Here is a 22,478-nt window from a genome sequence, read left to right as displayed (position 1 = left end):
ATATCTTAGTAACTAACCTTCTTCCTTAGTAGTCCATGCTTGAACACTGGTTTCTACGGCAGTGCCTGTGGTATAGGCCTCAAGGAAGACATTTGCAACCGTCAGCAGAAATTCCACACTTGCACAAATATACGTTTCTTGGAGGACTAAATCAGTCACACAAACATCTTTGACTTTCCTGTATCTTACATCCATCATGTCCTTTTTGTCAAACCCAACTGTAAGTCCTATCATTCTGAAAAAACACAATAACAATTCCTATGAGTAGCATACAAGTCATTAAACACGCCAATAAACTCAAAGATCTCTAATCCCTTTCACTGAGAGCAAACCAGTATTCTGGAATCATTTCTTCCAGGAAAATCACAAAATCCTCCAAATAATAGACTTACAAACTTCTGGAGCACAATTTTTATAAACTACAATGTATATCTTTAAGAAAATATCAGAATATTGAAACTCAGCATATTTTTTCTTCTCAATTTTTCATATTTTCCAATCACAATACTCATTAATAAAAAATAAGGTAATATAGAATTTAAAAACTTAGCCAGGCTCAGTATTTCTATTTAACTAACTAATCCATCAATCATCCAGCAAGAACAGCACATAACTGGACCAGGAGATTTTCAAAGCTGACTGAGAACATTGATTCAATTGAGCTGAAGTTCCAAATGTACCCAGGATGTACTCAGAAATGAACATGCAATTTGGGGAATAAATTGTATAAAAATATTAATAATACACATATTACCTAGGCGTTGCCTTTTTGACATGAGGTCTTTTATCATCTAAAATACAGTTTTTTAGTAAGAAGGAAGACAATATTGAATCATCTGTACACATTTTTAAATTACTTATAATATTTTCCAATTTAAACTCAGCAAGTTTCAGAGAAGGATCACGAACATCTATAAAGGAAGTCTGTGGAAGAAGAAATACAAATTTTAAACAAAAACATATGTCTAATGCATATTTTAAGAGATGAACTATCACATTATCTATCAATATCTCCAAAGGACTCACTAATGAAAGGTTAAAAATATATAACTTAAAAAGTTTATTTTTCACATCACTGGCTATAGGAAAGGAACTAATTCAAAAGGGGAAATAGTTAAACTTATTTTATTATTAGGGTGAAAATATCAATTACTATTCTGAGAGGAACAAATACTGTAAAATACACAAGAAATATTAACAATTGTTATCATAATAAACAGTCATCTGTTATGATTTTCATCAAGTGAAAAACATTTTCTTCTTCCTTAGCTTACCTGGTCAGGATTTGGACTGTACAGTACCATGGTGAGATAATCAGTTCTGAAGCTTATATTTAGTGTTGTCTTAACTTGAGAGGACTGTGAATGTACTTCTACCACAGCAGCTGTGGTAACAGTTGTTCCTTGGAAAAATATTATTGGATACAAGAAAAAAAATATCAGGAAAGGCAGAGTTCGATTTAACAGAGATGTCCCAAAATTTTCTTTTGTGCCATAGTATATATAGAATGGAGTTAATATAAAAACATAGCAATTCCTAATTCTCATTCTAACTTCAGCAACAAGTACCACCACACCAGGTGACTTTTTTCAGACTGAAGTAAAATTTACATGGGTAAAATATACAGATATTATCTGACAATTTGAGATTTAATAAATATATACATCAAAATCACCAACACTCCAATTAAGATATTTAACATTTACACCACTCTAGTAAGTTCCCTTGTACCCTCTGCAGCTCTTTATTGCTGGATTCAGTATGCTAATATGTTGCTAAGAGTTTTTATATTGGTCTTCATATGGGATCTAGTGTGTGATATTACCCTCATAGTGATTTTTTTTGTTGTGTATGGGTTTTTTGATCAATGTAATGCCTGCCTTATAAAATAAACTAGTGAAATGTTCTACATTCCCCAAAAAAGTGTGTCTAACACTAGCATTATTTCAATCCCTTTATTAGACACAAGGCTACTTAGAGTTTCTATATTCATAAAAGTTATAGAAATTGTCATAAATTAATAACATTCCCTTGTTATACTGGTAGCGATCTATAGCAAGCTATTAAATTCAATGGGTTTATCAATTAGTCTCTTCAATGAAAACAATGTTTAATTTTGTTAATTTTATCTGTTTCGCTTCTTACATGTATACTGATCTGTATTACTATCTTCCTTTTATTACCTTGGGTTTAACTTGTTCATTTTCTTCTATTTTCTTGAGGTAGAAGGTTGATCTTTGATACTAAATTCTTATTCCTTCCTAATATACTCCTTTACTACTACAAATTTATTTGCATCTCACAAATTTTGACAATATTCTATGTTTATTATCTTTTAGTTTAAACAAGTTAGTAAATTCCCATATCTCTTATTTTGACTCATTTGAGTTATTTAGAAATTATTCAATGTCCAAATATTTCAATATTTTTTTGGTATTTTATTATCATTGATTGCTATTTAATTCCATTTGGACAGAAAAGCTGATGGCTCCCAAAGTGGTATATCTGTGAACATTCCAGGGGTACTTAAAAAATGTGTATTTTCCAATTGTTGAGTATAATATTGTTTTTTGTTTGGTTTTTTTTTTTTTTTGGTCATTGATCATTAATAGGTGTTTTCTACACTAAAGGAATTCTAGTAGTTCTTACACTAGAGTATAATATTGTATTAATGTCAGTTAAAGTTTGTTAAAAGTGCTCAAATATTCTATAGTCTTTCTGATCCAAATTTGTGGTCTACATTTTATTGATTACTAAGAATGGTTGTGCTAAAATTCCTTCTGTTCCATTCATCTATCTTCTAAATATTTGTGAAATCTGTTATTTACTAATGATAATAGTCTCTTGACATCTCTAATATTTTAATACTCTGGATTATCAACATAAAAGATTTTATCAGAAGTATATACTGCTCTACACTTTAAGGAGAAGGGGGGGATGGGCAAGAAAAATTAAAAATAAGGGCCCACTGGGAAGTAAGGATAAAAAGATCACTAAGGGATTTTCCTAACAACAGGATTAGGATTTTTGATTCAAAGAAAAATAAATCATCATTCCAATGATTTTTCAAATAGATCTTATTTTACCCAAAACTAGATGGAGGAAGAAGGAAGAGGAAAAATGTGTGTATGTGGGGAGGAATGCACAGGCAAGACGGAGGAAAGAAGAAGAAACTGATTTCAAGTTAAGAACATACCTCCTGTATGGTATGAAGCATTAGTAGCTCCACTGGTAACACTACTTTCATCCTTTAGTCCTGCAGGTAAGGCACTATGACCTTCTTCATACCATATATTGCCATTTAATGTTTTAAAAATAGTTGTTATATCTTCTTGACTAAGAATGAACTGTTAAGAGAAACAAGCTTTTCTTATTTTAACATTGCTTCTTCATGTAGTTAAACATTTTCATACAAGAAAAAATACTCATTTCAGTCCTCTACGAAACCAATTTTTTTACGCAGGAAATATTTCTAACTAAATATACAGTTATCTTAAATGACCATGTTACCTTTAATATCCTGTGAAAGAAATACAGACCACATTAGATGCCAATACCAAAGGAGTTATAAATAACTTTTATGGTTATGAATGTAGGTAACTGGTTAGTTTAAATCTTTAAATTTATTTTAAATCTATAAAATGAAATTTTTCTTCATGTATTTATCTACTTTGGGTTTTTTTTGTTCAGTAAGCACCTCAATCTATAAATATAGAATAAAATACATTACATTTGCACAATGAAAAATAGTGACAATAATGTTTCACATAAATTACTTTATTTGAACCTCACAAAAGTACTAGGGATAAAAAAAAATCCTGGTTTTATAAGAAGATGAAGCATAAATGGTCAAGTGTTGTGCTGAAGTCACTTGAGGAATTCAACGTATTAAATCAAAGCCCCATGTGCTGCAAATTTAGCCTAAAATCATGAAGCATAAAACCAGGCTTGAAAGTTATAATGGTTAATTTACATCAACTTGAGTGGGTCCATAATATCTGTTATTTGGTCCAGTATTGTTCTAGACATGTCTGTGAAGGTATTATTTTAGAGGAGATCAACATTGAAATCAGCAGACTTTGTGTAAGGCTGATTACCTTCCATGATGTGAGCGAGCCTCATCCAATCACTTGAAAGTTTAATAGAAAAAGACCAATTTTCCCTGAGTAAGAAATCTGCCAACAGACTGCCTTCATACTGAGCTGCAACACCAAATCTTCCCTGACAACCCACCCCACAGATTTCCAGCTTTTTGTAACCTTCCATAATCACGGGAGTCAATGCCTTAAAATAAATCTCTCTACACAGATAGATGATTAGATAGAGTTGCAGACATCTACAAATGTCCAACTGCCTTCTGGGACAGACCTAGTAGGATGAAACTGGGTCTTCCCCTACCTGAACAACCCAAGTAGCTAGCAGCTGTTGTAGCCCACCTTGGCATTATTTGACCCATCCTGGACCTTATCCTCAGTGGCAAGCATCAGTCTAATGAATACAAACCAAGGGTATATACACACAAACATACATACATACTATTGGTTCTGTTTCTCTGGAGACCCTTAATACAATAATAATTATGTAAAGTGGGGGAAGAATGAAAGAAGGCAGGAAAAAAAAAAAGGAAGGACACAGAAAGGAAGACAAAGACTTATAAGCTTAAACTAGTATTTAATAACTTCAAAGCAACAATTTCAATCTCCCCAAATTTAACTGTCTTATTTCACCAGGCTTCGTCTGACCACCTTTTTAAAGTGATATTCTGATACAGTATTTTAGGATTAAATCTACAAGTACCTTATTCATGCTACTTATGTTCTACATTTTTTTTTAATTTTCATTTATTCATGAGACTTGATTTGTGATTATGCAGCGGGCACAGCAAGAACAGTGTTAATAAAAATTACTAAGTTGAAATTAAATATTACAACTTCTAAATCACATCTCTAAATTAGTATATTATACTGATGCCCATCAAATATTTTTTTAAGATTTATTTTTGCACAGAAGAACTGGAGTATAGGTCAAAGGTGAGGGGGAGTGTGAGTGAGAGGACTCACCAGAGGCAGAGTGGGGAATAGAACAGGCAGATTGACTGGAATACACAGCTGAGGGGAGCAGTGGGCGAATCAGGAGACGGTCTACTGTGCCGAATGTGGGTTAGCTCCCTGGCTTACGATTCAGCTCAGGCTGTGGCAGTGACAGTGCTGAGACTAACCCCTACACTTTGTCTGTCAAATATTGTTATTAATGATCATGCTTCACCCTTGCCAAGAAGCTCAATGGAGGAAGTCAGAAGAACTATCAGGATCCAGGAACTGCTGATTTATGGCTTCTAGATGTCAGGTCTGACCGTGTGCACTACCCCCAAACATCTAATGAGTCAGAACTTACAAGCTGCAACATTTGTTTTGGATGCATGAGACTACTTCCAGCTACTACTTGATGCAGAGAATGTATATGGGGGGGTCAAAGATGTGGAGCCCAAAGGAGGGCTGGAATAGCAGCTCCCCATTCAGGTATCTTAGGGTAGTGGGAGACCTAGTTTTATATGACCCTGAAGACAGACGGGCATTTGCAGATAGTTTACAACATCACCTGAACATTCTGCATGGATTCTCCCTGGAGAAGAGTGAAGGAAAATGGTGTACCTGCTGCCCCACACAAGTCTGCCTGATAACTGGGTAGAGGATTTGCCAGCATACTGGTGGAACATGCTATTCCCCTCCCCCCGCCCTAAGAGTCTACCTATTGTTTTACTGATACTATAGAGATTTCAAATATTTATCTTAAAAAGGCACTTTCTTAAAGAGTCCTTATTCTTCTATACATTAAGAACTAAAAGATTTTCTGCTGAGATCATCATGTTTTAAATTCTAAATATATTTTTTATTTAAAAGTCTGAAAATTTTAAATTGTTTTTCTCTTTAAATTTTTAGGACCTCCCTGGTGGCGCAAGGGGTTAAGATGCAACCTATGAAGCTATCCGCAGCCTCTGCAGAATGAGTTTGATCCCCAACCAGGGAGCTACCCACATGGCGCAGCAGACCTCTCCTGACTCGCCCGCTGATCCCCTCAGCTGTGTATTTCAGTCAGTCTGCCTGTTCTGTTCCCCGCTCTGTCTCTGGTGAGTCCTCTCACACCCCACATCTCTGGCATGTACCCCAGTTCTTGAATGCATAAATTTTAAAAAAATATATAATTTTTTATAGGAAGAAATAAAAGGAAAATTGGGGCCTCGTAGAGGATTAAGCTTCTTTAAAAAAACCTGCCATATATTGTCATTTCAGTAAAGCACCTAAAAAGATTTTACTTCCATATAATCAAAATGAAAAAGTATGAACTTGTGGATAGTTCTATTAGAGAGCTCTGAAGCAATGGCAACCAATAAGGATATAAAGTTCTGCCTAAAAATATTAACCCATTTGGCATTTTCCTCTTCAATCTCTCCATCCTTCTATACTTTCTCTGTTATTTCATATATTCCACTGGCTTTTAAAATAGCTTTTAGAAGCTAAAGACTCTCAAACTATCCTTCCTGAGACCTCTCCCACTAAGTTCTATATCAACATATTCCACTGGCTACTCAAGTGTACTATGTCTAATATTTATTTCCTTCATGGAATTTATAATAATTTATAAGCATTTTAATTATGTGCCAGTGTACTTTTTTAGGCTATCACATTTTCTGGACCACTATCACCATCAATCTGTACATCAGACTGGTAATTTCCATGCAGTCAGAGATAATATCATGTCTTCTTTGTCACTGTATCTCTGAAATCTACCCTAATCCACAGTACGGACACAAATATTTGTGAAATAAATGGATGAAAAACAGTCACTGAATTCTAGGTTAATGTAGTTACAACTTCAATTCTGACCAAGGTGATTAATATGTAACTTTTTCCCTCAAAATTTTTCATGACACCAAAGCAGTATTTTCAGCCAACAAAACAGAAATCACTGAGAATACAAAAAGTTACCTCCATGGGCTTTAGTTGAGCATTTACATTAAAACATGGAACTTCCTGATACCAATCCCAGGATAAATTTCGTTCAACAATGACCTCAAGGTTTAGTGGTAGCATCAGATCCAAGACATCCTGGTATTTACCATTGGTAAACTGAGTCCTAGAAGTAGAAATAAAATTGCTTTGAACTGTTTACTCATATAGTAGGAAAAAAATTAAATGTATCATTATATGTTTAAATAGTAGAAATCAATAATGTGTGTGAGAAGAAAAATAAAATCTATCAGGCATAACATAGGAAAATAAGAGCTGTCCCTTCCCATTAGAAACATGCAGAGAAATTAATTTTTAAAATAGGATTTTGGAATTTGTTAAAAAGTGCCAAAGTATACAAGTCAGATAATAAGCCCCCCAAATAAGCCCCTAAATATAAATGTTTAATGCATTGATTTAGATATGTAAATACCACATATCTTCTTATTTGGTAAGAAACAAAAGGCATCATGTGAAATTTCTATTTCTGAGGGTCAAAAATAATTGAATATAGACAATTTCACATTAAATTGAACCGTATTTGCCTTTCCAAATACTAATAAAAGGTAAAACTGATGCTCAGAAATGAGTATTAGGTTACTAAAGCCCTTTTAAATTACAATATGACCACTGTACCATCAAAGGCATCTCAAAGTAGTATTCCTCAATAATACAATTTTTTTTTTTTTTTGTGGGACCCTCGCTAGCGGACTGGAAACGAACCGGCGCTGTAGGGGCTGCGGGCAGCCTTGCAGCCCAGCGCTCAACCACTGCGCCACCAGGGGAGGCCCAATACAATTATATTTTAATTGAAGTCCCAAATCCTTCAACTAGAGTATGAAGCCACAATTGTAGAATTTTAGATATCACTTACTCAACTGGACAAAAATATGGGAGACAGCAAAGATCTTTCAGAATGCCTAGTATCACCACTTTATGAAGTGATTATAGAGTGACACAATACACATTATGCATGCTTGCTTGCAATCTCTACTTAATAAGAAATTTAAAAGCCCTACGTACACAATTGCAGCGAGTGCAAATTATAATATATGCTATACTGTACTGTAGGTCATTTAATAACCTATTACTAAATATTATGTATTTCGGGGCCTCCCCGTTGCTCAACCTGTTGCACTGTGAAGCTTCTGCAGACTCTGCAGTGTGTGTTCGATTCCAGGTCGGCCAGGGAGATTCCCACATGGCATGGCAGACCTCTCCCGTCTCGCCTGCTGCTCCCCTCGGCGGTGTTTTCGGTCCATCTGCCTGTTCTGCTCCCCACTCTGTCTCTGGTGAATCCTATCACCCTCCTGCGCCTCTGGCCTGTACCCCAGCTATTGTATAAATAAAAAATAAATCTAAAAAATTACGTATTTCTAAAATTCTTCACGGTAATAAATAAAACTTAGGTCAATTTTGTACAACAAACATTAATTTGTTTCAAAAATTACTTCCTTTGAAAAACTTTCCGTATCAGTATTATCCAGTATCTGGGTTAGATTCCATTTTTACATACTCCAAGTACCTCCAAGAGTTTCTCTTAATCTATTTAAATACTGTATCTTAATAGTGTGTCTTATCTGTAATTTCAAGAATAAAATATTAATGAGGGCAGGGACTACATTTACCCTAATATTTGATGTACTTTCAATACAAAGCTCAAATGATTACAACAGGTCACATGTGCAAATATCTGCTAAACCTCACTCACTAAATTGGAGAAACATAAGTAACAATATATGAGAACAGCCATCTTTATGTACAGGAATGGAGAAATCTTAATCACTGGGCAACAGTATTTCACTGTATACATTTTTACTCCTTTGATTACAAGAGGGTGGACATTTCGATTGTTTATTGGCTATAGCTATTCCTATAAAGAATCATCTATGGAATATGGTGGAGAATTATTATGGCTTTTGTGATGGGTCTGATGTGAAAACATACATTTGTAGATGTTTGAGCCTATAACCCCTAAAACAAATACAGTGTTGTAAACCAACATTGCCTCAAAAATTGTTTCAAAATTAAGTCATTTAGGGACCTCCCTGGTGGCACAAGGGGTTAAGACACAGCACTATGAAGCTATCAGCAGCCACCGTGGCATGAGTTGGATCCCCAGCCAGCGAGGTGGCCCACATGGCACAGTAGACTTCTCCTGACTCGCCCACTGCTCCCCTCAGCAGTGTATTTCAGTCAATCTGCCTTTTCTGTTCCCTACTCTGTCTCTGGTGAATCCTCTCACCTCCCATACCTCTGGCTGTTCCCCAGTTCTTGTATGCATAAAATAAATCTTTAAAAAAATCATTTATTCATGTTCCGTACCAATTTTTCAAATTATCTTTTCTTACTACTTTAAATATGGATTTTTATCCTTTATTAAGTTACTACTAATGTATTACCCCAATATGCTATTTCCCTTGTAATTTTATTCTGGTAATTAATAATCAAAAACTTAAGAGTCAAAGTCTCTAATGTTCACTACTTACCTTTGGCTTTTGAAATGTTCTATTACACATCACTCAAACACATTTTACTACATATGGTGACATTTGGTCTTTCCTTATGACTGTATACCACACCATCTTTAAATATAATACATCTTCTTTTCCCAATTCTCTGTCAATGGGCACTTATGTTGCACCCATGTCCTAGTTATTGTAAGTAATGCAGAAATAACATTGCACAGCATGATTTTTTTTGTTTGCACAATTTCATGTTCATCATACAGATGTCCAAAGTGAGATTTGCTGGGTTGTATAGTATTTTCATTTTTTGTTTTATAAGGTAAATTCAGAGATCACTTTTTAAAATGGTTGTACCAGTTTACATTCCCACCAACAACGTGTAAGAGTTTTTTTCCCACATCCTCTACAGAACTTATTGTTGGGGCTCTTTTTAATATGTATTGTTCATAATAGGTCTGAGATGACATCTCATTGTGGTTTTGACCTGAATTTCCCTTATTCAAAATGATGATGCATGCTTTCCATATAGCTACTGGCCTTTTGGAAATCCCGTTTGGTGAACAATCTGTTCAGATCTACTGTCCATTTATTAATTGGATTATTTTTGTTGCTAAATTGAGTAAGCTTTAATTGTATTTTCTTTCATTTTGTAAGTTTTTAAAATTAAAAAATTCCCTTTTGTTTGCTTTTCTCTTGCCATAGAAGTCCAGCCTCCAAAGACTCTTTATTATTGGTGTCATGAAATCTATCACCAATGTTTTCTTCTATATATTTTATTGTTGTAGGTCTTATAACTACTTTGTTAGTATGTTTTGAGTATTTTTTTGTGCATGGAGTTAGAGTGATCAGACTTCATTCTTGTATATGTGGCTGCCCACTACTGATTTTTTTTAAAGACATTCTCCTTTATCAACTGAATGGTTGCAGCAACTTTATCATAAATTAACTATTAACATGAGTATAGATTTATTTGTGGCCTTCTGTTTCTGTTCTATTGATCAATAAATCTATTTTATTCCAACACCATATTTAATTAAAAGTGCTTTATGGTGGTGCAGTGGTTGAGCGCTGGGCTGCGAAGCTGCCCGTAGCCTCTGCAGTGCCGGTTCGATCCTCAGCCGCTGGCAAGAGTCCCACATGGTGCGCAGACCTCTTATGCCGTCTGCTGCTCCCCTCAGCAGTGTATTTTGTCAGTCTGCCTGTTCTGTTCCCCGCTCTGGCTCTGGTGAATTCTCTCACCCTCCTGCGCTTTGACTGTACCCAGTGCTTGTATAAATGAATAAATAAAATCTTAAAAAAAAAAGGGCTTTATAGTATTAAAATCAGGTAACAAGATGCCACCAATTCTCTTTTTTCTCAGGATTGATTTAGCTACTGAAAGTCTTTTATGTTGCCACATAAATTTTAGTATTTTTTTTATTCTATTATTTTGAAGAAAATCATTAGAATTTTAATTGGGATTGCATGAAATCTACATCTCATTCACTAGAACTGTTATTTTGACAATATTGATTCTCTCTATTGACCACGAAATGTCTTTCTCTCTGTTTATATCTTAGTCCATTCATATCCTTTAATCAAGTCTTCTTGTTTCAATTTGTAAGACCTATATCTCCTTGATTACACAATTCCTAGGTATATGATTCATTCTGATGAGTTATTTTATTTTTCCTCGTTATTATTTGTTGATTTTGTAACATGCCACTTGGCTATTTTCATGTACTGTTTCTAACGGCTATTTGGTAGGGTCTTTAGGGTTTTCTAAATATATAATCCTATATTAGTCTCACATGTTCTACAGATAATGATAGTTTCACTTCTTCTCCAACCTGTTTATTGGAAAGTAAGTGTTATTTCCGTCTGTTGCCCAACTGCTCCAGCTAAAAACAGCAAATGAATCTAACCTGAAGTGTTCACAGTGAGTCATCCTTGTCTTGTTTCTAATGATAAGAGAAAGCTTTTTATTTTTAACCATTAAGTATTATATGGACTGTTGATTTTGATGTGTATCATAAGTGGGTGATACGTCTTTTTTTTAAAGATTTATTTTATTTATACAAGAGCTGGGGTACAGGTCAGAGGTGCAGGAGGGTGAGAGAATTCACCAGAGACAGAGTGGGGAGCATAACAGGCAGGCTGACTGAAATACACTGCTGAGGGGAGTAGCGGGCAAGACAGCAGAGGTCAGCCCCACCATGTGGGTTTCTCCCTGGCTGGCCAGGATGGAACCCGTGCTGCAGAAGCTGCAGACAGCTTCACAGCGCTGCACTCAACCTGCTACACCAACCGGGGAGGCCCCGGGTGATGCATCTTTTTAAATCCTTTCTGAAATAACTGATATTATGTGATTTTTATCTTTTCTTTTGCTGATATACTGTATTACACTGACTGATAAACATGTTAAATCATCCTTGCAGTCTGGGGATATGCTCGCTTGATCATGATGTATGATTACTATCATATATTGTTGAATTCAATTTGCTAGCATTTTGTTAAAGGTTTTTGCATCCATGTTAATTGGTGATATTGGTCTGCAGTTTTCTTTGCTGTCTGTCTGGTTTTGCTACTAGGGTAATATTGGACCCAAAATGTATTACAGAGCATTTCATCTGTTGGGTTTTTGGAATTTAAACAAGAATGGGTAAGAGTTCTTTATGTAAGTTTTGATGAAATTTTCTTTGAAAATCATTTGCCCATGGGCTTTTGTTTGTGGAAGATTTTTGACTATTATTTCAATTTCCTATTACCTTGCCAGGAAATTCAAGCTGAATGGAAAAAAAACCCAGCAGCAGAACTGAGCAACACGGAGATAAGTAAGACAGTAAGTTATGACCACTTAAGTACAGACCAGAGTTTACTATGGAGAAAGAGGAGACAATGGTGGCTACTTATTATTAGGGAGATGCAAATCAAAACCACAAGAATTACTTCACACCTATGAAAAAGGCCTAGATCAAAAAGATATGAAACAAGTGTTGGCAAGGGTGTAGAGTAAAACAACACTTGTATGCTGTTGGTGGGAATATAAATTGGTGTATTTACTATGGAAAACAGTATGGCAGCTCCTCAAAAAATTATGACATATGATTCAGCCATTCTACCTATAGGTATCTACCCAAAGAATGTGAAATACTAATTTGAAAAGATATATGAACCCCAAGTTCCTTACAGCACTACTTGGAATAGTCAAGTCTGGAAACAACCTAGGTGCCCATGGATGGATAGATGACGATGATATGATATTTATATATACTGGAATACTACTAAACTATTAAAAATGATAAAATATTCACATCTGCAACAATATGGAAAGACATTGTGGGGATTATGCTAAGTGAAATAAGTCAGTACAGAAAGTCAAATACCATATATTTCACTCACTTGTGAAATACAGAGAAAACAAATGAACAAACAAAACAAGCAAATCCTTAGGTTCTGATTACAAAATGTGGGTTACTAGAAGGGAGGGAGGGGGGAGCTGGGAGGAGTAAGATGAGATATGGGGGAAACCAGATGATGGTGGATGGTAACTAAACCTTTGGTGATGAGTGTGGAATACACATTTGTCTGCATGTGAAGCTATAGTCTTCAAACTTGTAGTGTCATAAACCAATGTTACCTCAATAAAAAATAATAATAATATAATTGTAATAAAATAAAATCTCACTGGAAACAAAACATTCCAGATCCCAAAGTCTTTAATATAAGGAGAAGATGGCGATTCAACATGAACATATTTGTGAAAAGCTTACCTGTAGAGTCGCATTTCACTCAGCTTAATTGTTATCAAATCAATAATGGGTGGAGGGTTGCTCTGGCTATCAGTTATCATATGGAACGTATTCATCATTGTAATTAGTCCAAAATCAGCAACAAACACATTTTCTGAAACTGGAGATTGTGGAATGACCACAACCGGAGCTTTGATGTTAACATCCAATGCCATTCTAGAACTCCTTTGAGCCAGTTCTTTTACACCAGTAGCAGCCATCCCTGCTGCCTGAACAGTTGCCTCAGCCAAAGCTTGTTTAACTGCTTGAAAATTATCTATAAAAGCCTATAAAGTTAACAGAATTATATCCTTAAAGTTACATTAATCAATGAGACATATTACATATATGATTATTTTAAATTTCTGTTTTCTGAAGGTGTTTATGATTTCACCTTCAGGAAAAAAAAGTTTTCTCGGTATAGCACTAGTTCAGTCTAATTGGCAATATTAATTATTAATTTCCTGCATTAAAAGCTCAGGGAAAAAAACAGAAACACAGTAAGGTAATAAAAATCTTATCCCTTTAACAATGCAAAATGTGGATATTGCAGTTTAACTGTTGTCTATTTTCTCATTAACTCTCTTTCTCTAATGGTTAATCACATTTTATTTCCCTATAAATTTCCATACACAGAGTTTATTTATGTTTGTAAGTTAAAAAATAAAATATTTTTTAAAAAACTCAAGTTTAGTAGCATCAGAATTCTGGAGAAGATACATCAGTTACATAAAATATACACAGCATTATATTAATACTTAATTTCCAAGTTTAGTAAAAAGATAACAATTTATCTTTTGAGATTTGAGTGTCTCAGTGATATAATGCTTTTTTATAAGAAAATTAGAAAAAAAATGACAAGGAATACTTGTTCATCTTTATCTTCGTGCACAAAAATATGCCTGTAAGAAAAATTAAATGATGATCTCAAAAATCACAAGAGTAATTTTATTTAGCATCAACCAATTATTTAGTTTACATACCAAAACACAGAGGCAGCATTTTAAAAAAAAATAAACAGTAAAGTCATGGAGATAGGTATGACACTCACATGAAAATTCATCAGTTTACAGCAGTGAAAAACCACCGGTAAAATAAACTACGAAAAGCATAAATAGAACTCAAGTATCATAAGGTGGTGTTACATAGGGAATTAACCCTAAAACCCTTAAGATCCAGACATTCACTGAATTAAAATGCTATAGACAATAAATTTTTCTAAATGGTGACTTGAGAAAAAAAAAACTTTAATTACAGATTTAAATTTTGAAGTAGAGTTGGGTAATAAAATTTAAACAGAAATTCAAAATCATTATGTATAAAGAATTCAATCAACATATTTAATATCAATATATAAAATGTATACTTCAATTAACTAGAATATCCCCATGGGGAAATGATATTCAATTAAAATACGTTTCAGTCATGACAAATGCTACCCAGAAAATTATGAAAAATCAAGAAAAATAAAAAGTTATTCATTTATGTTTGATCACAGCAATTTCCAAAGAGAATAAAATAAATTATAAAACTAAGTAACATACTTACCAGTATAGAATATAGAAATTTTGTGACAAAAACTACTTCAATGCAACCAACAGTTAAATTAACTTGAATGTCAACAATGTTCATATCTGTGTATGCAGCACCAGCAGTTGCATCCACATAAGAGATCATTTTGAAGCTGAAAACTTCTTTTCCAGTGATATAAAGAGCCTGAATGAGAGAAAATTCAGTTATCAAAATCCACATTTGAATTGATGTCTTAAGTAAAAAAAGAGCTAAAAATAATAAAACATTAGGAAATCTTATTATTTATGCCATGTACAAATAAGGTAATATTTCTAACTCCTTTATTAGCACCTAATTGCAAGATTTTTTAAATTAGTGGTGAAAACTCCCTTTGTAGGTCATAATATCAATTTAGCAGATCTGCTCCAAATTTTTTTAATGGAGAGGTCAGAAAAAAATTTTTCATTTAGAATATTTACTTGTGTATTGAGAATATATACTTATGTATTTTTTTAAAGATTTATTTATTTATTTATTTATACAAGCACTGGGTACAGTCAGAAGCGCGGGAGGGTGAGAGAATTCACCAGAGCAGGGAGCAGAACAGGCAGAAGGACCAAAGTACACTGCTGAGGGGAGCAGTGGGCAGCAGGAGAGGTCTGCGTGCCATGTGGGACCCTCGACCGGCAGCCGGGATCGAACTGGCGCTGCCCAGTGCTCAACCACTGCGCCACCGGGGAGGCCCGCTTATGTATTTCTTGGTTACTGTCAAAATTTGGAAAATACTGTATCTCTACAACTTAACAAAATCTACTTCCCTTAATTGAGGTACATGAACAGATTTACCAGATACTTCAAAGGAGTCTTCCCTATTAACAATATACTAATGTTTCTTATTAGTTAGTGAAGTGTTTCTCAGTTGTCAACCAAGAATTATCTAGAGCAACTAAAATTGTCAAACTTTACAATACCAATCAAAGATGATGGAATAGCAGCAGATGTGAAAAGTCAAAAATATTTTTGAAGATGGAAAGAGTAACTAACTTAGTTTTCTTCATCCTAAATACTAAAATGAAGAGCCATTAACAAGCAAATGAATTCCAACCAAAGAACAAAGAAAACCCAAGGAACCAAACATATGAAGGACTGAAGGCTAAGGTAGAAGATGAGACTGAAAAAAGTCTATTACATATATCCTATCTTAAGATGTAGAATGCTGGAGAGAAGGCCATCCAGCAACAAGAAAAAAAAAAACTGTAAATTATAACTTTACTGTATTAATTATAACATTACTGTATAATTATACCATAACATTACTTAAAGTCAAGAGAAATCTGAGGGCACAGGTCAACAAATACCCTTAAAAAGAGAAAGTACCTTCAGAGAGACAGAACATAAATACTGTTGACCTGTGGTACGGTGAGGGAGACATAGAGATGTGAGGTACCATACAAGTTAGGTAAGAATAATTCAACTAAAATGGTAAAAGTTGACTATGACCTAATAATAGATATCAAAATTCCTGAGAGCCATAGGCACAGGAATATTTGACACTCAGTTTGAAGTACTTCATGGGAGTTTGCTGTTGGGAACTCACATGAAACATTTGGCATACAGTGAAAGAACTTTTTTTCTTGATATAACTCCAGAAGTGGGGAGACATTTGTAGTGCAAAGTAGTACCAAGATTATTCTCATCTTAATTATTCTCATTAAGGCTTACAAATGCCTTAACAAATTGGGAGAAGGAAGGAGCCCAATGAACTATGGTGGAAAACTATGGGTTCCCTGGTGGTGGGTTTGCTGTGCTAATATTTACCTGTGTGAACCTAAACCTCTGAATTATACATAGTGTTGAAAACCAATGCTACCTCAATAAAAATAAATAACAGAGACAGAGAAGAAACCAGAAGAAAGCCAGTAACCTTGGTACTCTCAGGGAACAGGTTGAGATACATTTCCCCAGAGATAAAGACAAAAGAAAACAGTCTCTACACTATGGGAAGACACCCTTCTGGGACCTGACGGAAAAGGTCACCTTTCCTCGGGACAAGAAAAGATACAAATCAAATGTTATGGGGAAGAGGAAAAGGATCTCCATTAATGTCCCATTTCTGAGACCTAGAGAAAGAGTTTGCTTAGGACTGTAACTGAACTGAGACAAAATAAAAACCTACCCAAAGCACCTCTTTACCTCTATCCTGTACCCTCAAATACTCACCACCAAGCTTGCAAGCACTAAGAAACAAGAAGCTGTAGAATCTAACATCAAGAAAAGAGTGTGGGCAAAGAACTTTCTGAGGATGGGAGAAGTAAAGTCAAAAGCAGAGATTGGAGCAGGATTATATCAACAGAACTCCCACCCAGCTCTGCACTGGTCTAGGATACGGCTAAAGGAGTTAGAAGCAGTGGTGTACTGAAGAAGACCATATTAAACAAGAAAACACAAACCTAGCTCAACTCTCTACTACATTGACTCAAACTCTCACACTAATAATCTAGCAAAAAAAGAGCATACACTTTTTTTTTTTCAGACATAAGTACTATGTACCTCAGTCTCCAATATCCTATATGTCTTTTATGCAATAATTAAGACACCTCAAAAAGCAACAAAACAGTATTTAACAAATGACAAAGCAACAAAACTAGACTTGCCTGTAACAGAGATGCTGCAACTTTTAGTCAGTGAATTTTAAACTGGTATGTTTATTATGGTAAATGCTTCCAGTAAAAAGAGTGGGAAATACACAAGAACAAATGAAGAATATCAGCACAGAAATAGAAAAACAGTCAAAGGGGGGAAGCAGAGACTTTCAAAGAGTATGCTAACAGACATGAAATATATCTTCAATGATTCAACAGATTAATGGAATCAAAGACAAAAATCAATGACCTCACAAAAAGATCAACATGAACTATTCAAACTGAACTATACGGAGAGAAGAATGGGGGGAAAATTAAAGATTCCAAATTGTGGACACTATCTAACAGGATTGTAGTAGGGATATTTGCGTTCCAAGAGGAAGAAAAACAAGGAGATAGGGGAGGAAAAGGTGGAGAAAGAGGGCAGAAAAGAGACAGAACTGTTTGAAAAAATAAAGAAAAATAGTGGAATACAGATCCAAGAAGCTCAGTAAATATCAAACAAAACATAACTTACATATACTTAGACATATCATAATCAAATATTGAAAGCAGTCAAATAAAAATGAGAAATCATGTACAAAGAAAGAATGTTAAGATATACTGCAGATCTCTCAACAAGATCACGTATCACAAAGAACAGTAAGTTACATCTTTAACAGTTTGAAGGTGGGGAGGGGGTGGGGGTGGAAGGAACCTATCTATATCCCTCAAAAACATTACTCAGGAAATGAAGCTGAAGTGAAAGGGTTTTTTCCCAGATTCCATTCCTCCAAAGAAAACCTCAGTTCCAGACAGCTTCACTGGAAATTCCATCAAACACTTAAACAAGACAATACCAGTTCTGCAGACTTCTTTCAGAAAACAGAGAATAAAATACTTTCAAATTCATTTTATGAAGCCATATTAGCCTGATACTAAAGCCAGAAAGTAGAGAATAGAAATACTTGTGTACCTACCACTCTGAATTAACATGTATTAGTAATTCTATGTTTGAATACTTTCAAAACACTTGTCTATAAAGAAGATTTAAGAACCTTATTTACACTGGTATCTTATTTCATAAGAAATGTCAGATAAGCTAGAATCCTTTTCTGTTCATGGCACACATAAATAACAACACTACTTATACCATGGTACTGGGTAAACTAAAGGATGTTACTGCAAACCAGAATCAAACAGTCTGAGCACTTCAGGTAAACTTTGCACAAGTGCTCAGAAAGCTGAAGACCTTAATATATTATTGTATCTAAAACCCAGATGGCCACAATAGTGTCTCATGGCACAACAGTTATATCTAGAACTAGAGCAAAAAACATATTATGCCTCTCTGGTCCCTTAACATGTGGAGCATTACTACACAAGGTGGTTTATTAAAAAATCATGTTCACTGGAATCCAAGTCATACAACTACTACAAAACAGAATAAGATAAAAACACAATTATCCCTAACTCAAAACCCATGAACTTTATAAACCACATTGCTGAAATCAACTATCTTATGCCTACATATATAAAGAACATCAAATATGTAATATTAATGAATAAATTCTTACCTTTTTGTACACGGCTGCTATATCAGAATCCAAAATAATTATATTTCTTAGCTTAGCATTTATTTCAGTTACTGAAGGCTTCATAATCACTTCAGAATCAAGCCCTAAGGAATAAACGGATGATTAAATGTCTTTTCTTTCACTTCATAGTTTTGAATTTATTTTTCTGAAATTTTATTACCTTCAATCTTAATTTCAGAAATGTTACGTTTCTGATCTTTAATAAAGATCTGTAAACATGATAATTCTGCTAAAATTTGCAAGGTAATAATATCTTCATTCTTGGGTAGTTTTAAAGCTGCAAAAATCAATCATATTGTTAAAAAGAAAAAGGAAACACTTAAGCAATTACCTCACTAAGCTTATAAAGTAACTGGAATACGACAACAAACATTGATACCACTAGAGGAAACCTGACTTATAATTCAACTGAAAGCAAGAAAGATATTTCCTAGTGAATTAGGGTAGGAATTCTAAAATATAATCAAATCTAATAAAAACAAAAGCAAACAGAATGACAACAAAAACCAGTTCTGAAAGACTAACTTCATGAAACCAAGAAGTTGTAGTTTTAAAGTCATAAATATTTTAATTCTCAATGACTATGAGGTGACACTGTCATTGAAGTTTCAACTTTACTGTACTTAAAAAAGCTCTCTAATAAATTTTTTGATATTATCCAAATTTTGCTCTACTTTTCTATTCTAAAATGTTATTCAATGCATGAATTTTAATATAAATCAAATACTTCCACTGTATAATCTTCAACTAAAAAGAATAAAAGCCAAATTTTTATCAGAAGTAATCACTTCACTATTATTTTCTAAAACTAATATAGTATATGATCCCTCTAAATAACAAAGGTAACAGAATTCTGAAGTCAGTTAGTATAATTAACATTGAAATCACAATTTATTAATCTACTTGGCAAAAAAGTTCCATGTTGAAGTTTAAAAAACATACGTATTTTTTTATTATCTCCTTTGTCTTCAGTGTCCATGACATAAATGGAGGCTGGTGTTTCCTCCAATTGTGGAAGGAGATTATTAAAATAATTCATTGTGTTCAGAAGTGCTTCAGTGTGTAAATGAATATCCAAAGAGGAAAAATTCACCTAAGGGAACAGTTAATTTTAATAACCGGTCAATAAATATTTGTCTGAGCTCTATAAGGCAGTATATATTGTGCTTTTATAAAGCATACAACTTACAATATTGAATTTTTATTCTCAAGGATCGCAGACTTCTAGTTACAATTTTCACAGTACACTAACTTAGAAATACACTATCTTATTAAAAAAATAAATTATTGTCCATTCATACCTTAATCAGCTGCAAAACATTGTTATAGGTACCTTTCAAACCAGATACATTTTTTTCAGCCTATCCAAAGAGAGAAAACAATCAGGAAGACATATATTTACACAATCACATAATGGTCCTAATATACATTTATATAACATTTCCAGCTATTTATATATCTGTATATAATTATATATATAATTACCTAAGCAAACAACTACTTCACCAGAACAAAAAAAAAAAAAAAAAATACAGTAAATGTCAGGCTCTGACACAGAGCAAATATTTATGTTCTATTGCTTATTATCAAGAGTGGAAATTTAGGTATTATCAAGTGTGGAGAATAATCATTCAGGCATCAACAACTATTAGATTATTCTTGATTTTTCCTGTATGTGAAAACAAAATTTGTGTTCAAGTTTATTACAGAATTATCTACCAAGTATCCAAAACTAAGTTATCTTGAGATGTAGAGCACTGAATATAAAATCTATTTAATATATAATGAAATCTAAAATAACTATGTTAATAATAGTAAAAGTGGTCTTAAAAGTGACAAAATACTCTGGTTGACATTATAATTATTAAAATTTTTGTGACACATAAAAATAGGGCAATGAAGATATGGAATAAATCATAAGTACAGCATAGTACATACAAAAATAAATGATGAAATGGATCTCTAAATCAATAGGAAAGGAAAGGAGAGATTGATAACAGAAAAATTAAGAAATTTAAAATAACAGGAAATTCAAGTGAAAAATTCATTTCTGAACACATACCACAATAAGTTCCATAAAGATTAAAAAGTTTGTTTCATTTTGATATCCTGATTGGGAAAAATAGTCACAGTGCAGGTCATTTCTACTCAGAATGTAGAGTTGTTCTTATTTTGACATATAAAGTATTTCTAAATCACAACTATTTAATGGACACCAAAACAAAAAATCTTACCATTACTAGGAATTAAAAATATCACCTTAGAATGAGGATTAAACTGAATAATGCTTAACTTTCACAAAATTCAATTGTAACATTTCAGCCAGATAGAAGTGGGAACTGCTTACCCGCACATATTCCATTGTTAAAAGATCTTCCATTGTGTTATCCAGTGTTGTAATCAAATAAACTGGTTTCTCCTTTACATCTAAATTTTAAAAATTGTTTCAGATGAAAACAGAAAATAAATGTAGACAGTATTAATTATAATTATATCAATTATAATTAATTATAACAACTATATAATTAGAAAAAGAGGATTTCCTATATTCTGAGCATTAGAGTCTATGTTACCAAAATACAGTCCCATCTCTATTATTTAAACTCTAAAATTGTCATATCTCCTCACAATTCTCACAACACTGAAGAATCAAGTAGGGACCCAGTCCCACCACTGGCTCTTGGAGGAACACCACTCCAGGTATGGCAGCCACTGCCAGTTCAGGAGCCCTTTATGCATCTGCCAACCGGGTACACAAGAGCTGGGGAGCACCTGGCCTCCAGTCCCTGGCCTCCACTCCGGGCCTCCAGTTACCATGTGCAGGAGCAGAGCCTCCAGCTGACAGCTTGAACAAGTGCTGGGAAGCTCCTGGTCTCCAGTTTCTAGCTCGGAGAGCACCGTCACCAACTACCAGATGCAAACCATCAGCTTCTTAAGCTAGAACCAAGATCCGCACAACCTGTAATCACAGTTGTGGGAGACTGAAGGCCAACCATGGAGTCAGCTACAGGACCTGGTCACAATGGTTGTGGCTCTTGAAGCAGTGAACCAGAGAGATGCGGATCTGGAGAGACTGTCCTAGAGATAGCAGCAGGATTGATTATCCTTTGGACAGAAGAGACCAGAAAAGACTTCAAAAGATTGGATACTGAAGAGTTAACAACTACACTAAACAGGGGCTTTATGAGTGCACCAGCCAAGAAAACAAATAATGGAGAGAAGGAAACACAACAAATGGCAGCCTGAGACCACAGGAGATTACTAACCCACAGAGAATATCCAGAACCCAATCAGAAACACTTAGAAAATCTGTTCTTCCTATAAGACATAAAATACAAACTTTCCATGATAATGAAATTCACAGAAATGGAAGAATACAAAGAAAACACAGAAAAAAATGATCAAAGAAATGCAAGAAAATTCAAAAAGCCAAATGGATTTCCTGAGAAATAAAATCAATGAATGGAAATAAAATCAATAAATTTGAAAATAACAGAGATGC

General features: G+C 34.1%; 1 protein-coding gene across 3 annotated transcripts in view; it reads right to left on the bottom strand.

Moving 5' to 3' along the window:
* VPS13A (vacuolar protein sorting 13 homolog A) overlaps nt 1-22,478 on the bottom strand; it is a 170,891-nt gene that overhangs the window by 72,935 nt on the left and 75,478 nt on the right. For all 3 annotated transcript variants that reach the window (XM_037492590.2, XM_054689191.1, XM_037492591.2), the window contains exons 27-38: nt 21,324-21,403; nt 20,278-20,337; nt 19,919-20,069; nt 19,137-19,253; nt 18,956-19,059; nt 14,794-14,961; nt 13,228-13,532; nt 6,987-7,134; nt 3,197-3,347; nt 1,275-1,402; nt 755-924; nt 18-235 (exon numbers count right to left, since the gene is read on the bottom strand). In XM_037492590.2, the coding sequence (XP_037348487.1) occupies nt 18-235; nt 755-924; nt 1,275-1,402; nt 3,197-3,347; nt 6,987-7,134; nt 13,228-13,532; nt 14,794-14,961; nt 18,956-19,059; nt 19,137-19,253; nt 19,919-20,069; nt 20,278-20,337; nt 21,324-21,403 (1,800 nt within the window). The remainder of the gene's footprint in view (nt 1-17; nt 236-754; nt 925-1,274; nt 1,403-3,196; nt 3,348-6,986; nt 7,135-13,227; nt 13,533-14,793; nt 14,962-18,955; nt 19,060-19,136; nt 19,254-19,918; nt 20,070-20,277; nt 20,338-21,323; nt 21,404-22,478) is intronic.

Source organism: Talpa occidentalis, unplaced genomic scaffold, assembly GCF_014898055.3.
Source record: "Talpa occidentalis isolate TD23 unplaced genomic scaffold, MPIMG_talOcc4v2.1 talOcc4.7, whole genome shotgun sequence".
In the NCBI taxonomy this organism is placed as follows: Eukaryota; Metazoa; Chordata; class Mammalia; order Eulipotyphla; family Talpidae; genus Talpa; species Talpa occidentalis.
This window is presented reverse-complemented; position numbering and strand designations above follow the sequence as displayed.